The 17,737-nt window shown below is 43.4% G+C and overlaps 1 protein-coding gene across 1 annotated transcript in view; it reads left to right on the top strand.

Moving 5' to 3' along the window:
* Window positions 1-1,816: 1,816 nt before the first annotated feature.
* Window positions 1,817-17,737, top strand: part of LOC310862978 (receptor-type tyrosine-protein phosphatase gamma-like) — a gene marked incomplete at its 3' end in the record, with an annotated part of 434,985 nt that continues 419,064 nt past the window's right edge. The window contains 1 exon segment of the mRNA XM_083771100.1: window positions 1,817-2,311. Within this exon segment, the coding sequence (XP_083627226.1) occupies window positions 2,224-2,311 (88 nt within the window). The 5' untranslated portion in view covers window positions 1,817-2,223.

Genomic DNA, 17,737 nt, shown 5'->3' with positions numbered 1-17,737 from the left:
AGTTGCTGAAAGTGAAGAAAACACTAGCCAAAAAGTGAAGACTTGTCGCCAAAAGGGGAAGTCATCTCGCCCTGGGCCGAATGGCCTTCTGCTTGGGCCGAGTGGACTTGACTTTTTGGCGAGTCGCCAAGACCACTCGCCCAGACCACTCGCCAAGGGCGAGTGGTCTTGCTACCCTTCAAAACGCCACTGAGCAACGTCCACTGACATGAATAGCGGAGGGGGCGGAGGGGGCGGAGCTTCGCGCCAGTTCAGTCTCTATCCTTTTAATACTCTATGGAAATACCCCACCGGAGCGCACTCGACTATTAGTTTGCATTGCACAGTGCGCTCAGTGCGCTATTTCCAAACGCACCCATAAGTACAGACACACACACTCTCCCTCTCACACACACACACACACACACACACACACACACACACACACACACACACACACACAGGTTTCTTGAGTTAATACCGATATAATCAGCTTTTTTGTTAGGCTACAAGTTACAACAATGGTCTAGCTCATGGGTGCCCACACTTTTTGGACTACTGGAGCTACTTTCAAAATGACCAGCTCAACAACCACCAATGACCACCAAAAAAACCGATGAAACCATTGCTTAATAGTTTAAATATGTATCTGAGGGGGCTTTGGAATACCGGAGCTGGCGTTACATATAAGACAAAATGCACTTGGAATGCGAAATAGAGCGGGAGAAATGGAATAGGTAGGGGTTTGTTGTATTAATTTGTAATGCTACCAATGTTTTTGTACACAACAACACACTTGAAAACAAAATAGGCCTATTGCATTGTGCAGCTAGAGGGGCCCCCTCTACGTATACTTAGCCTATACATATTTATGTACAACACATACGTATAGGCCTATGGCAGAAATACGTAAGCAGGGCTACTCTACTCTACTCTACTCTAGGACGGTCATTTGACAGTAGTCATTAAGTATCCATATTATGCTTTTTGATTAGACTATAATATAGTATTATGTAGCCACCTTCAATCCAAAAATAATTGGATGGATGTGAACCAATCAGCAGCGGTTCTCAACAGGGCCTACTGGTGGGCCATGAGGATATTGCAAGTGGCCCCTAAAATAATTGGCAATGCGCAAAGATTGTATTAATACACCATTAATATGAAATCAATAACAAAATGTAATGGGAAAAACTAATTGCATGGTATTTTTCATTCAAATCTTGAAAATGTTTTGGATTGTGTTTGGATTGTGATTGTGATGTCAATAAATTATAACATTGACCCTTTCTGATCCATTCATTATTAACCAGAAAAGGTTGATTTGTATACAGAAAATGACTCATGGTTTACTGTGTGCATACAAAGCAGGACAGGACAACCTACATTCCTTAGTGTAATAGGATTTGTTTTCAATTATAAGGCTACAACACATTGCCGTCTAAGAGGGTTACTATAGCCACCACAATTAAATCAATAGTGTTAATTTACCCATGCCTATCTCTGACAGTGTACAATGGACCTGGTAACACAAGTGCCCATTAATTTTGGTTACATGTTGTGTACACACACACACACACACACACACACACACACACACACACACACACACACACACACACACACACACTCTTTTAAATTAGATTAACAATATTTTACACTACAGTACCTTCTCTCAACTGGCACTAGGATCCGGAGGAATGAGAGCTCTCTCTTTCTCTCTCCCTCTCGCTCTCTCTCTCTCCTTCGCGCACGTACGCGCGTGCTCTCTCTCTCTCTCTCTCTCTCTCTCCATCCTCTCTGCTTTTCACTCCAGACTGTTTGAAAGTCCCTGCCAGACTTGGACTTCCTGGATGGAGGAATGGAAAGCTTCCAGTGCAAATACAACAACTATCCCTCCTCTGTTTGCCCAAGAAGAGCCGCTGCAACAGTCGCTGCAGCAGCGTGGAGCCGCTAGTCTGCCCCGCTCCTGCTAAATCTAAACCACCCCTCGCTAAACGAACTGAATATATCATATGCATGTTTAGTAATCATCCGTCGATGATTGTTATGTTTGTGTCCGGGTCCGTCAAGGAGCTGCCAGCCGGTGGGACATTTTGACGACGAAAGACTGAACAACTCCACACATTGTCGGTCTCAGACGCTGCGTCTGGTGCTGCCTCTTTTTACGCAGGCGGCTGCCGCTTGTTTTATCGCAAGGATAACTCAACAGTTGCCCTTGTTGCAATTGATGTGTATATTATAATGTGGAGGCTACTGCAGTCGTGTTGCTGGTGGATTTTCTCTCTGATTTTGTCTGCCTTCGTGCTTTTTTGGGCCGAGTGTCACCCCGGTAAGTTAATGTTTGATTTTTCCCAACTCGCACGTCTTTTGAGCCTAAATGTCTCCAAGTTTAATGGCTGGTGTCAGATTTGCTGTTGGTCTAATTCAGTTATTCTAGGCTTTCAGAGCCAAGTCAGTTACATAGACAGTTAGATGAGGCTATTTCACGCCGTTTGACTTCATGCGCGTCTCGGTATATGTCTGCTGAAATCTGCCGCCGGGGGGAATCTAAATGAGAGCCGTCAATCTGTGCTGGTTTTGTGTTTAAAAAAATCTGTTTGTAGATAAAAGACACATTCGCTCTTTGCAGATCCTTTCTTTCTTTTTCGGGGGGCAGAACTCCAATGGTTTTATACCGCCCGTGCCTCTTTAGGTGCTGAAACTCCGTCCCCCTTTTCTTCTCCAATTCCACCTCAGCTATTTAACCCTTTATTGTGTAGCCACCATACATACTAGACTGGTTAGGATGTAATTACTGTAGACCTACAATGCTCAATGCCAGTGCGTATACAGTTAGAGATATAGGCAAAGTAGCCGATCATGCTGTATCCATATACTCTTATTTATCTGCGCCGTTATGTGAGCGCATGCAGACAAGAGCGATGTGGTTGTGAGTGAGGCAGTCCACGGCTGTGCACCGCATCCCCGTTGGAAGTATAGCCTACTTCAACAGAATTACATTTGTAGCCATACTACTTTATATGCACAACGTATGCCGTTGGTTGAACACAGTCCAGAGCGTAGTTCAACTGGACATAAAGGCCGATGTATACTTAGCACCAGGTTACGAAGGTGTCACTTACCGAAAATAATGTACAGAGCTTCCATGGTCTGCTTTCTTTAAGCGGCGACATGGCGTGTATACATTAAGCATAAGCGTCGTATGGCAGTATAGGCTATAGAATGCCAATTTGTTACCTACACAAAACTACATTTGGATGGTAGGCTAGCCTAATAATCACTGGATATTCAGTCTTTCATAAGGTGCAGGTCGCGCACAAGCAAAATGTTCGCGGAGTCTGACTTTGCCAAATTATAACACGATGACGACTGCACCAGTGAAATAATTGGCTCTATAAGAGCAGCAATCATCGTAGCAAAAAGGCTGCGGTCCAATATTTATATATTCTTTTAGACCACAATTTGCCTGAGATGCGTTTCCCCCATCTAGTAGTCTACCACGTCGAAGAAAATGAGAAATGTTGACCTTGACCAAAGTGGCAGGCAAGATTTCTTCAGCTTTGGAATTTGACAGGATGACAGCAAGGTCCAGAAACGTCTCTCAGATCACTTGACAGCCCCGTTCAAGGAAGTCCAGCACAGGACAACCAGCCGGAATCCCAAACACTTTGCTGTCTGAACAATACGTTTAATTGATTTCATGCTCTGCATAGCCGAGTAGCTCTAAATGGCACATTGTCACATCGGTCTTCATATTAGCCTATATTTTATATTGTAATAATAAATAGCGGCCATCTCCACTTGGTTAAATTATAGCAATTATTAAATGATCATGATTGCCAGGAGATGTCATGCAACTGTGAATAGAATATGACGTCCGTGTATATCAGTTTATATGAGAGGGATGGGAGAGAGAAAAAAGTATCCATATTATCTCTGTAACTATTGTTGCTATATTTAGTGGCCACCAGTAGTCTATTTATTTTCTATTACTCTTTTTACTTTTCACTCCCCCCCCTCAACTTATCAATCCTTAAAATATGCCCTCTTGGTAGAATAGGCTGTTCAGTTTTATTTTTTATGATGGAGGCTCTATAATGTCTTTTAAATTATGTTTAATCTAACATTCCATCAGATCACACATCTAGAGAGAAATCTACTCGAGGGAATGAGGGAGAGCTGAGAGAAATGCAGAGAGAAACGGCTGACGGAGTGAGGGTGGTGGGGGGGATAAACGGATTGATGGATGGATGCTCAGGCTCTGCTCAGCCCGGCGGCCGGTGACAGCACAGCCCAGCACAGCCAGTGGGACGGGTTCGCTTTCAGAGGAATGACGAATGTCTGGGGAAGTAGGCATTGTCATAGAAGGGCAAATACACGCCCCAAGGACTGGGACACGCATTGATAATCCCCCCCTCTCTCCCTCTCTCTCTCCCTCTCTCCCTCTCTCTCCCTCTCTCACACCCTGCGGGAGTATAACTACACAGTGCAATCCCGTCCTGAGTGTTAATTTATATACATGTGCAACTCTGAGAATGGACCCTTTGCGGTTCCATTTGGTTCTATTTGTCCATTCGCAGCGTTAAATTAACTGGTGAATGCCAGCGTTCAGCAAGCCCAAGTAGTTGCCATTTGACAAATTACACGTCTAATTGTTCTGATGGGCTTGTCCCTTTTTTTTAAAGATTCGTTTAAACGAGACCATAGTTTGTGGAGAGTGATGAGGACATAAAGTGATATGGGTTACATTGGTAATGTAATGTGCAATACATGGTGGTCTGCTGAGCGAGAGAATACCTTCCACCCATAATGTCAAATTGCCCTGTGGTGGCATGAAGCAGTGTTTTGGTAAAACATTGCGTCAAATGAAATGGAAGCAAGCATAATGTAGACTCTAGACGGTGCATTTTTGTGCCTTCACAAAAAGGGCTTGGCTGTGCCCGTCATGCCCTGCCCGCAGTCTCCCACACAAATGCTGGTTTTGCTGACCGTGCAACATGTGAGGGCAACACGCAAAAACATCTGTTCTGTGGAGAGCTGTGAGTCGTAAATATATCACTGCGAGAGTGCGGGAAGCCTGACAGGGGGCAGAGAGGCACATCGTGTCATGCCTTGTCACCACACTCTCACCTCAGCCCCTGGGTTATCCAAACATCCAGGAAACGAGAGATGAGAGAGTGGGAGAGGAGACTGACACAAGAAAGAGATGCTTGGCCTTCAAATCTGTCACTTTCTGTTGTGAAAAAGGAACAGACTCTGTCTGTCACTTCTGGTAACGGTTCAGATGAAGAAGGAAAAAAAAAACCCTAACAAATACAATAACACATTGCTGTAATCTCGTGACAAGTAACTGTCTCTGGCACATGTTTTCATTTTCCTCCCGAGTCCTCGCCCCTTTCCCGGCCACCGACCATCCCCTATTTAAGCCTCTTTCCTTGGCTGCGTGTGTCCACTGTGTGTGCCCACAGGTCTGTCCCCTTGTTTCCGAGCTGGAACGAATGAGACAGTCTGTCTGTTATCCATTCTAAGCGGGCTCCCATGTCTCAGAGCTCCCCTCTAAGTCTGCCGTCGCAGCGATAGCAGAAGGTTGACATTTAGGGAGGGATTGGATGTGCTTCTTGGCCCTCAGTGCCAACATTATCACCATCATCATCTCGGTGCGCAAACGGCTATTATCTGGCCTCGGCAGTGGCCAGAAACACTCACATGTCAGCCAGGTCACTTTATCAGTCAGAGGGCCTGTCATCGCCATTCGCGCTCCCGCTAATAGATTGATTAAAAGATATCAGGTTTGGTGTGTGTGCGTGGGTGTCATACTCGTTTATAAGCGCTTGCCTGGTGATTATTTGTTTTCTTTTAGAAAGGAAAAGATAGAGTTAAGCCAGAGAAAAAGAAAAGAAAAAATCTTTCTACCACCAGTGTGTTATTGATTCTAGTAGGAAATTAATCTGTTTGAAGCACAAAGGGAAAGTAAACTAGATAAATACGTTTGATCATGATTACGTCGTGTAATGATGATATTAAATGCAAGCCAAACTAATGATAGCTAAACAAGAAGAAGAAGAGCTGCAGGAGGATCATGCTATTTTCTTTTTATTGTTCAGCATTTCTGCTCAGCTGAGCGTGCCGGGTTCGTTTTTTAATCTGCTCCTCATCACTTGTTTGTGCCTCATGAGCTCTGCAGGCTACCGCTGCTGCTGCCGCTGCTGCTGGGTAGTTCTCTGTATGGTGGGAAGATTCAGAGCTCGCCTCGCCTCTCTCTCCTGGCCCGTTGCTCCCACATTTAATGGGCTGCTGAGAATAAGAGGTGCTCGCTTCAATGGCAGGCAATCCCCCCCCCCCCCCCCCTTTTTCTTTTCTTTTTTCCCCCCGCTCTCTTCTCTCTCTCGCTCACCATTGTTCCAGTTCATTGTTTTAATCAAGTCCCTGCCAGATTATTTGGACTGGAAAAGGCTGGGAGTTTCCCATAATTTTCTGGACGCTGCGTCTTCAATTTCAGCCTAGTCGGCCCTGCTATAGCCCTGCTTTGAGATAGAATCCCTTCCTCTTCACCCTTTTTTATCCAGTCCTCCCATACCGGCCCCAATATATGTCATTGTCTATTTATTCTCAGCTTCGGCCATACAGTACAGTACATGCAGTACAGTATGTTATGTTGACGGCTTGACGCATATTTTCTGTTACACTGTTGCTACCCTATCCCTGTCCCTCCAACCGCATATGGATGCAATTACACATGCAATTACACAAATGACACAATCGCGCATAATCTCACTTAAAAAGAGCTAACACCAGTGGTAATTTCCATGCATTCTGTTCTGAATATTAGTCATCCTTTTGGCTTTCATAGACTAAAAGCTTCCCCCCCGCCCAGGCGTCTTACTGGTTATAGGAGTTGATTATACACTGAAATTGGTTTGCTAATGTATCTATAAAAAAATCACACCTGTGTGAAGTGAGGGGCGCTAATATATTAAAGTCCAACTCATGTTGATTAGGTGATGTAATGGTGATGGAAAACAAACTGTGTCAAAACAAACATTAAATTATCTTTATTGTTAATGGCATTTAATGTTTGTGTTAGGGACAAGATGACGTACATTTCCCCTTCATTGTCAATGGTGTTTTTAAAACAAACATTGAACTAAAAACAAACCGGGGGAAAAATCCTCTAGTCACTTCCACACTTTCACACTGTTTCTATGTTGATTCAGACTAGGGTGGCCAGACATCCGGTTTCACACCGGACAGTCCGGTTTTAGACCCACCTGTCCTCCTCCCACCTCAACCTCTGGCCGGACACATAATTGTCTGTTGTTTTGTGATTTACAGTGCTTGTGTCATAACTGTCATTTACGTCGTCTGGGTATTAAAATCCCAGCAGCGCTGCTCAGCTCCGCAGCGAGCCGGCCACACTCCCTCTGTCTTAAAAAGAGAGAGGAGACGTTCGGAGTGTTGCCATGTCCGCTTAATTATAAGCGACTTTGGGCTTGTTTTATAAAATAGCCTACTAAGCCTAGTCAGGCTTCTTTTGGGCTTGTTTTCATAGACATGGTTGCTTGGTTCTCTTCCAAAACCTGGCTCTCACAATCACTTTAGTATAGTTAATGCAGAGATAAATAAACCAAATATGCCGAAATGAAAAACTACATTTAATGAGAAATGGAGCAAGGAACTCGACATCATAAAGAAAGGGAGGCTAAAGCACTGTGAACATATAGGCTACTGGCATCATTCTATGTCCCACACCGATGACCATAAGACTGTATAAAAAACCCCACAAGAAAGAGATTAAACATAAAACGTATCTTAACATGAAATAAAATAAATTGATTATAAAATAAATGGCCTTTGTGGTACCCTATAATTTAAAAAGGTTAATTTAATTAGCAAATATATGTTCTCTGTGAACATAATGCTGGAGATGCTGGTGGTGAAAATCAGGTGCAATAGTAGTAGTAGTAGTAATAATAATAATAATAATAATAATATCTGGGGGGGGGGGGGGGGGGGGGGGGGTCGGGGGAGCGAGCCCTGCAAAAGTGTCCTCCTTTCTGAGGTCTTGCAGGTGGCCACCCTAATTCAGACGGACTGACCAAACATTGTTGAGCTGCCAAGTAACAAGATTTATAGAATTGTGGTTGATTCATTGTAGCAAAATTGGAGCCATCATTGAGTTCACAGTTCACACACGAAAATGTGTCTGCAACTCTGCAATGTTGCTACTGGCTGACAATAAACAACTTGAATTAGCATGAAATAACCAGTAAATTAGGCCGTGTGAAATGTATTGTTCCTGGCTTCCAGACTGCCAACCTGCAGTAGCCTACTTAAAAGCCATATTTGGATATCTTACTTGAAATTGACTCTGGTAAGTGACTCCAATTCGTCCCAGTAAGTACCATTCTTTCAGGTGAAGGATATGTGATTATAAAAATGTTATAAAAACATTTTTTGATATGGTCATGGAAGTTTTTTCTTTCTTCCTTCAAAGCCGGTGCATTGCAGCAGTAATAGGATTATTATCATCATCATTGCCACTACTATCGCCAATGCAGGACAAGGCGGCCATGGTGTTCCGTTTGTATTTCCAGAGAAAGATAAATATGCAAATGGCTCAGCTTTGTTGTTTTGTGGAAGATAATGCAGCCCTCAACTTGTCTTGATGTGTGAGTACCAGTTGGCCTCGTGCGATTCCGCACAATTATGATGACGAGAGAGACTGAGATTTATATTGTCCAATGTTGTCCAATGTTAGAAGGTCTCTCATGTCAATGTAGTGGTAAACTAGAAAAAGTGCTCCTCAGAGCAGGCCAGAAGGTCAGAAGGTCAGATGGTTATTGTTATTGATATATGTTTGAAATCTGCCGATCAGGATGGAATATGAAAAGATCCAACATGATCACATGATTATAGAGATAGTGTTTTGCAAAGATCGGCCTCCTGGTGGCGCTATAATAGGCTCATGTGAGGAATTCGGGGCAGAGGTTCTGCTCTGGCATTCAGGGAGAGTGTGTGCTCAGTTTCACGGAGTTTCATGGAGGTGGAGGAGGCGTCACTCGTACACCCTCCCTGCCTAAATCATACTATTAACGTCAACTTTTACTAAACAATGGTTAAATCAATCGTCTGACTCTAATAAACAACAAACAACTTACCTTGGAGCAAATGGTGTGCTTTGTAACTTCCTCCACGCTCAGTTGCTTGTGTGGACATAACTTCACCCACAGCCTCCAGTCACATTCCCTCCCACTGCGGTTCAGAAAAAGAACGCTGCTTACCCCTTTCTGTACATTGTGTCCAAAAAGCTAATGGTCTAAACTAATTTGAATTCAGGAACAGCAAAGAAAATCCAAGATTAAACGGTTAAACGAGGGTTTAAATAGCTTGTTTAGCCGTTCCATGTTTTTCAAGGAAGTTGTGTTGTGCTTGTGCCTGTGCATGTCGACTGAACTGGGGTCAGTTGGAAAATTCGACCATGGGAGGCGCTAAAGCATTTCAACTTCCTTGAAAAAATGGAAGCGACTGAAACAAGCCATATAAAAAAAAAAAAATCTTGGATTTTCTTTGCTGTTCCTAAATTCAAATTAGTTTAGACCATTAGCGGACCTTCACTTTTTGGATACAATGTGCAGAAAGGGGTAAGCAGCGTTCTTTTTTCTGAACTGCAGAGGGGACGTCACGTGACTGGAGGCTGTGGGTGAAGTTATGTGGCCGCCGTCCACACAAGCAACTGAGCGTGGAGAAAGTTACAAGGCACACCATTTGCTCCAAGGTAAGTTGTTTGTTGTTTATTAGACGATTGATTTAACCATTGTTTAGTAAAGGTTGACGTTAATAGTATGATTTAGTAGCAGGAAGGGTGAATGAGTGACGCCACTGCCGCCGCTGCTGCCTCCTCCACCTCCATATTGTAAACATTGACATGTGCATGTGCGCACCCACGGAAAAGGAATAAATAGAAAATGCCCCAAACGTTCTGGGTACCTATGAAGCACTGTTGCAGGACGCCCAACAGCAACGTTTCACCATGGTGTTATTATAGTATGGATGTTGTTTATATCCATATTCTATTCCTCTTCGGAAAAACGCTGACATAACACGGTCCTCAGTGGAGGTTCGCTGATAGTAGGGGTTGTTTGTCCTGCTTAGCAACGGTATCAGGGCAGGTGCGTGAGCAGGTGGGGCTTACCGCAAGGTCTATTGTTGCTAGACTCCTTTTGGCTAAAGATGAGCTTGTTGTCAGATAAAGAGAGAAAGTGGCAATTGTTGCTAGCTGGCTAATGGCCATACTACTGCACCTCTATCCTGAGTGTTGTGGTAGCGATTAGCGACTTGCCAATGGCCACGACCTAATAACATATCCTGTTTTCCTTGTTTTTAGCCAGATGTTAACAAGTCTGCAGGTCTAAGTAATGCAAAGAGCCACATTGTACTACTTACTCTGCTTATAAGTAACGTAAATTATTATATTCTTCTACATATTTACGGGCCTTTTCTTTTGAAGTAATTTCCATTATCATTAAATAAAAACAGATATTGTTTTTATAGATATGGATTAATTTCCACCACAGTCAGTGGTGGTGTCAGGGGAGTGAGCAGTGGTACGTGTCTGTGTTTGGCAAGCGGGCTACTGACTGACAGACAGCCGGCTGCAAAAGAGCTTAACTGATGGTGACACAAAACAAATGCTGGAAGGAGAGAAGGTTGAGATGGGGAGAAGAAGGGACATGGTTATTAGGCACAGGAGATCATGCTCCGGACATCTCTGCATAGACAATTCTGACACTGTCAGGACCCATTTGGTAGAATTCAAAAGCACAAGTCGAAGTGATCTTCCTGAATAGAGTTGTTTAACACTGACAGCAGTTTGGTGGCAGTGCTATTGGCCACTGGCACTTGGCCTTTTACAGTTGTGAGGAGTTTGAGGCACTTTTGTATTCTTTTGGGAAAAACAGTAGGTGGCCGTATCACCTCCGAGCCGTGACAGCCCATTGAGAAGAGTATGACATTTCCCCAGAACACTTTCTCATTTTGAATGGTGAAAAACACTTCACTTGACTTCCATCATTCAGCTCCATTGACAGTGTGGAGTGGAAGAGGTACCTTTTACTCTTTTGAAAAAAGTTGAGAGAAGATTTTACTCTTCCAGTGCCTTTTTGTGTGAAGTGTGTGATTTTTATACCTTCCAGTTCCAATTGCTGACAGCCTTGGGCTGGAGGCATTATGTTCTGAATACTGACCTAAGTTTTCTGAAAATGTTCAAATATGTTATATTGCTATACTGTACATAGCAACAAGAACCCCGGCACAGTCGCGGCACACCGCGACTGGATCACCAGTCCGGTGCCCAGACCGTTACGCTACGGCCTGGGCCATATGTCAACTTTTTTATGATCTTTTTATTTTTTAATTCAGACAGCTAGCAATGAGTAAAACGCTCCCAAAACATGTATTCTCTGTGACATAATCTGCAGTCAAAGAAACTTTGTCATTGGTCTAAAAAAAAGAAACAGTCGAAATAACTAACCAATCAGGCAGTAGACAGGCAAATCGACCAATGGCGGGGGAGCATTTCTTTCCATTGCTGGCTGTCGGAATACCAAAACAAAAAAGCAGCTTTAAAAGATTTGGGGTGGAGCGTATTCCATGGCCCACTGGCAGTGTTTGTGAAAGGTTTGACGCTGATTAGTTCAGTGGTAAACCTCGAACACAGCCTGGTGGAAATAATAAACTTAAGACACAGAGGCTGAAAAAAGGGTAAAGATATTTGTTTTGTATAATAGGGAATGACTCTTTCACATTTTCGGTGAAGAAGGCCGACATTGTTTTCACTTACGAATACCTCAGCCAAGGTTTTCAATGTGCTTACTCTGGAGTATTACCCGGCATTAATTCACTGGCTGTGTTTAACCACTCAATCAGACCTGGGGTGGGAAAGTGCTAAAGTTCATCCATCAGCATCTATCCATCCATCGCCCCTCCTTTACAGACCCCCTTGGCTGCAAGCTCTCCCACCTTCCTATGATTGTTTTTCTTCTACTTTGAACATGCTTTTTTTTTTTCTTCCTTTCGTCAGTGCCTTGCACTCCAATCTTCTGGCTGCCCATGAATTGTACTTCAATCAAATATTTGCAAAAGGACTACAAACCCTCCCCCCCCTTCCCCCACATCCCTATTTTTCTTCTCTGCTCCGTTTTGTGTTGTGGCCGTTTTAAAGCCTGCACAATTGCGTCGGTCAAACGAGGATGGATGGATGTTGATCTAGGGGGGGTTTATTGGCATCGGCTAATGCCTACTGCCAGCATTCTTGACAAAACTGTTCTCAACAGTTAAAGTGACTAATCATTATGTTGTCTATATGTATAACAAATTTTATAACCCTATGATCAAATGAGGCCATCATGGACAAAGCAATAATTCAATGCCCTCAACGATAGACAACGAGTTGTTTTTGTTTCATTTTTCCTCTTGAGTAGCCTATGCTAGGTTTGTTACTGGACATCAATGTCATTCTTAAATAGGCAGATGAACAAACTTGTCCTGAGCCAATATCTACGTTGTTCGATGTTTCTGTGTGTGTGTGTGTGTCCCTCCCTAATCAATCAAATAGTTTCCCCCTCACTGGCATAAGAGGCATCGGTGTCCACAAGCGTTAAGTCATCGGTTTTAAGCATGTGCAAAGAGCTGGATAAAGTGTGTAATCTGGTCACGAGTTTCTAAGGGAGTGGAGTGCTGCAGTCTCTGAGAAGTGGCATGGCACTTTCACAGCCGTAATGAATTAGGGCCGAGGCAGGGGGTGAGCACGAGGGCGCGGACTGGTTACAGTCCTGAATATCCACTCCATTCACTCCAGTAGTGAAGTCAGCCAAAATAAAGCCACTGAATACAGAGCGAGAGAAATAGAAAATCACCACATGCCAAGAATTGTTGTGTCACAGGCTCGGCGTGTGGGGCTGAGAGAGAGCAGAGAACATTGCCGAGCCTTCCTCATTAAATTCTTGCAGTGGCATTGTTTTTTCCACTTTAATGCTTGGAAGACGCTGGTTTCCTCCTTGGAGAGATGGGGACTCCGGGCTTCCGAGTGACTCCGTATAGCCCAATTTGTCTTACTTCTACAGGGGAGCCAGTTTAAACTGCACTGCCCTCTCGTATTTCTTCATCTCTCACGCCCTCTCTCTGTCTTACGTCTGTTTTGCTTAAGCTCCTATATGCATTGTGTGCTTCATCTCCTCGGCTCACTATTTTATGTCCATGTTACTTAAGTTGTTTGTCTCTCCATCTACTGTCTCCCTAGCCCGGCTCTCACGTTGACTTAGTAAAGCAGTTGTTTGCACGTCTCACTGTTCGATTCTAGATCAGTGGATCACCGTAAGACACACATTCAGGTGTGCCTTGGGATTTTGTGACAACAACCACGCATTCATCATTCATTTTTAAATACTTACTTACTTAATTACTTAATTAATGAATTAAATGCATATTAATGTATTACTTTGTGCACATTCATTTTCCAGTACAAAAGCAAATTCTGTACCCTAAAGAACCTGTTGTCAACCTCAGACAACCTGTTGTCATTATCTTGGCCATCTCATTATAGGCACACTTTTCTCCCTCACAAATACTGATTAATAGCACAATCTTGCAAAACACGTCACAATGTAATGCGTGGTTGAGCTTGTAGATCTACTATGAATACTATGAATACAGTGCCACCGAGTGGCGCGCTACGAGCTTGTAGGTCTGCTATTTTTTAAAAACCGAAGAGCGACTGACATTTTTAGAATCTGATCTCGGGTCAGAATGGGTTCATCAGACCAGTGTGTGTCCAGTGGAAACCTCGTATGAATCTGATCTCAGGTCAGAATGGGTTAAAAACACAGCTATTAAAAACACAGCTATTAACATCAACACCATCGTTGTCAGGTACCGTAGGTCTTGTGGGGTCAAGTCTGGTTGTCAACTGCTTGTCGGTCAGAACGGGGAAGAATACATTTGAGACAAACCCAGCTTGCCTCTCTCTCTCTCTCTCTCTCTCTTCTGAGCGGTCCGAGGTCCACTTTATCCCTCAAGCGATCGATGAGGTTCATTCGTTTCATTAATAATTCCGTAAAAATTCCTCAGACGATATTCCCCGGGGAGGTCAGACAGCTTTTGAAGTTGGAAACAGAGATGGGAGAAGAGAGGTCTGCTTGAGGAGCACATGTAAAGTGAACAGGGTGCACTGCTCCGTTTAGTGCAGCAACTATCAATTATTTTCTCAGCGATTGTTCTACTGATTGCTATTTTGATGATTGTTTTTAGTTTTTCATATATCAACATGAAACAAGCGTATGGATGAGTCTAATCACATATGCCCTAATTTATACTTTGATGTACAATGGGCAAAAGCGCACACACAAAAAATTGATGTATTTTTGGTATAAAAAAAAAAAGGTTCGGCCACACTCTTTAAAAAAAAGAATAGATTAAATCGATTGATTAACGTAAAGTCACTTCACCTACACAGGAAAATCCTATGTATTTTCGGAGTGTACAAATGGAATATGGAAATGGACCCCCCATCTAAAAAATATTCTGTGCCAGGGGCCCCGAGAAGAGATAAAATAAATAAATAATAATAATAATATATATATATATACATACAGTATATATTTTTAGATTACACTTAATTATTGAACTCCCGTCTAAAGTGTGTGGTATTGCGGGATGAACATCTATTTGCTGTGTTGGTTATAGATTCGATAGAAATAACTCTGTAATCACAGTATTATATACAGTTGCTAAATATATTATCACTTTTTTCAGGCTCAGATACAGCCAACAACCAATTGCATGGAGCTTTTTCTGGTCAGTCGACATACTGTATCTCCACATCGCCGCTCGCTCGCTCTTCCACCTTTTTTGATGTAGAACTTATTAGAAGGATGATGAATTGGCAGTGTGTCCGTCTGCGGTTCCCCATCCATCTCGGGAGGAGAGTGGGTCGTCTTGCCCTCTGCCAGTGGGCCTGCTGCTAAATTTAAGAATTCCTGAGCAGACCGCTGAAGGTGCTCGGTTCTTCACACCAGATGTTCAACAGATGGGGCTCACTAATATCACCCTGGGGTGCGCACGGGTTTCAACTCTTCCTCTTCGTCTCTCCTATGCATGCTCTCAACACTTTGCCTCGGCCACTCGCGTTGCCTCTCTCCTTTTTTTTTGCCTCTCTACTAGACTTTATGCCAGACTATAATCTGTGTGACCTTCTGTGTGTCGACCCGCTCTCTTAATTTTTCCCTCTTTAAATCTCATTCCCTGCTGTTCCCTGCTCATTCCCTGTCATTCCTCTTTCCGTCTTCGTCTCATCATCTACTTTCTTCCCGGTTGTCTGATCCTCCCCATGGTTTTGAGATTGTCCCTGATGTGTTTTCTGTAAAGCACTAGAACAAGCATAACCCATTTGGGGCCGGCAACCCCTTTTGGTGTTAGCATTATGTTATGCTTTAGCTATTGAAAAAATAGCAGATCTACAAGCTCATAGCGCGCCACCGAGTGGCGCGCTACGAGCTTGTAGGTCTGCTATTTTTGAAAAATCGAAGAACGACTGACATAGAAAACTGTCAGGACGTAGAAGACATTTTTAGAATCTGATCTCGGGTCAGAACGGCATAAAGGGCGAGTGAGTCGGGAGAGAGATTTTCAATGCAAGGGATTGGGCAAGGGCCCTCTTCCATTTCTCATTGGTAGACAAGCGACCGTGTTCCACCTGAAACCCCTTTGGATTTACGCTTGTGAGCTGCAGCCATCTTTCTTCCGTTAATCACCTTGGGGCTGGGCGCTTCGGCTCACCACGTCCCCAGGCCGATGGATGACCCACTGGGGAAATCGAATGGAACCCAGCCAAGCCTGACGCTCCAGAAGTAGTTTCTAGGTGCTACGCAGAGAAAAGACCACAGGAAGAAAGCAGTTGTACATGTTGCCCCATGCCTTCGTAATGGATTCCGCTGGTCCGGGTTATGAATGGTCCAATTTGAACTGTTTAAACATGACACAATCTTTTGGGGGTGGTTTTGACTTTTGGTAGAAAGTGCAATATTAACCAACTATGAATCATTGATCAAGAGGACCATGTTTAGATTCTGAAGCATGTGAAATAGAGTTTGAGCTTCTGGGCTGTATTTTGCGTGTCTTAAGTACCAGGTCTTATTACTTAACTTAAGACCTGGAGGCGTGGTCAATGCTCTTTGGCCACTCAGAATAGCCAAATGGCATTGATCATGCCTCCAGGTTTTAAGTTAAGTAATAACACCTGGTACTTAAGACACGCAAAATACAGCCCTTCTGATTCTAATTCTTCTGCATAATGCATAATGCTTTGGTCGGACGTCCTGCCCCAAACCCTAACCTAATCTTAACCGCACGCTGAAGCCACGGGTGAGTCTTAACCGGCCACGCATGTCAGAGCCACGGGTGAGTCTTAACCGGCCACGCATGTCAGAGCCACGGGTGAGTCGATCTTTTCGCTGCGTGGGATGTTTTATTTGTTTTAAGTTTGTCAAACGGTCCGTCGATTTAAGGGAGTTCGGCGAGTCACAACATCTGGGAGTGCAGCTTTCAGAACAAAAATTCGGAGGAATGCGTTTCAGAAGTTGCGAGTGACGTCATGTTGTAGTTGTACCGGAGCTTTCCGACGAAAAGTTTGGTGGTCGGAGACAGTATGGACTGCCCTTTAGGGTTACCAAAGAGTGGCATCTAGTGTAAGAACTAAAAACACAACTTGCATCAAATCGCGTCATTGGCAGGGATTGGGAATGAGTTAATAATGGTGAAATTGGTGTAAAGAAGTCAAGTAGAGTTTTATGTTAAAAAAAGATCTGAACTAAGCTTGTATAAATACTTTAGGATATCATTGCAGCAATCAGAGGTTTTTTTTTTAGCAAAACCACTCAACAAAATCTGGTGCCCCCGTAATACCTCCAGGCACTTTGGCCCAGCTGATGCTTTTCTTAGTGATAATAGCACATTGGAAGCATTATTTTGACCTGCTGCAACACAGCAAACATTAGGCATTTTTTTAAGCTGCCATTATATTCTTTCCCCTGCTATCTGGATATGGTTGCTGGCACCACATGTTTAGACCCTAATGATGTCAACAGACGGAAGCCTGCCTTATCCCATTTTGGGGCGGGAACCCCTTTTGGTGTTAGCATTATGTTATGCTTTAGCAATTGAAAAATAGCAGATCTACAAGCTCATAGTGTGCCACTACGAGCTTGTAGGTCTGCAATTTTTGAAAAATCGAAGAACGACTGACATAGAAACATAGCTTTTTCAGAAAACTGTCAGGATGTAATGTAGGTAATGGATGTAATGTAGGTAATGTGTTTTGTCAAAGCGGACGATGCTCCATCTCCCACGCAAAACAAATGCATTTTGCTTTCAGTCCAGCAACTCCCCCTCTAGTCTCTAGTGTCTGTAGTAATGAACAATGTTTGGAAGCAGAATTATCTGTTGGAACGGTTTGGGTTTGCTCTCATAACAGGCATTAGCATTCATGTGAAGCAAGCAAAAATGTATTCCCGTTTTGTCTTTCTGCATACTTGGGCATCTTGTTAATGAAATGAGTGAAAGGCCGAAAGCTAGTTGTATTAGCTCATGACTTTCCAGAATAAAATACAGACAGAGATGGGGGGGGGGGGGAACTCTTAATTCTAGCTAGATATGTTTATATTGAGCTTTTAGAAAGTGAGTGTAATTAAGCCTTTCTTGTAGA

Source organism: Protomyctophum parallelum, assembly GCF_964188405.1.
Source record: "Protomyctophum parallelum genome assembly, chromosome: 8".
NCBI classification, from domain to species: Eukaryota; Metazoa; Chordata; class Actinopteri; order Myctophiformes; family Myctophidae; genus Protomyctophum; species Protomyctophum parallelum.
Note: the sequence above shows the minus strand (reverse complement) of the source record. Positions and strands in the feature narration are given on the sequence as shown.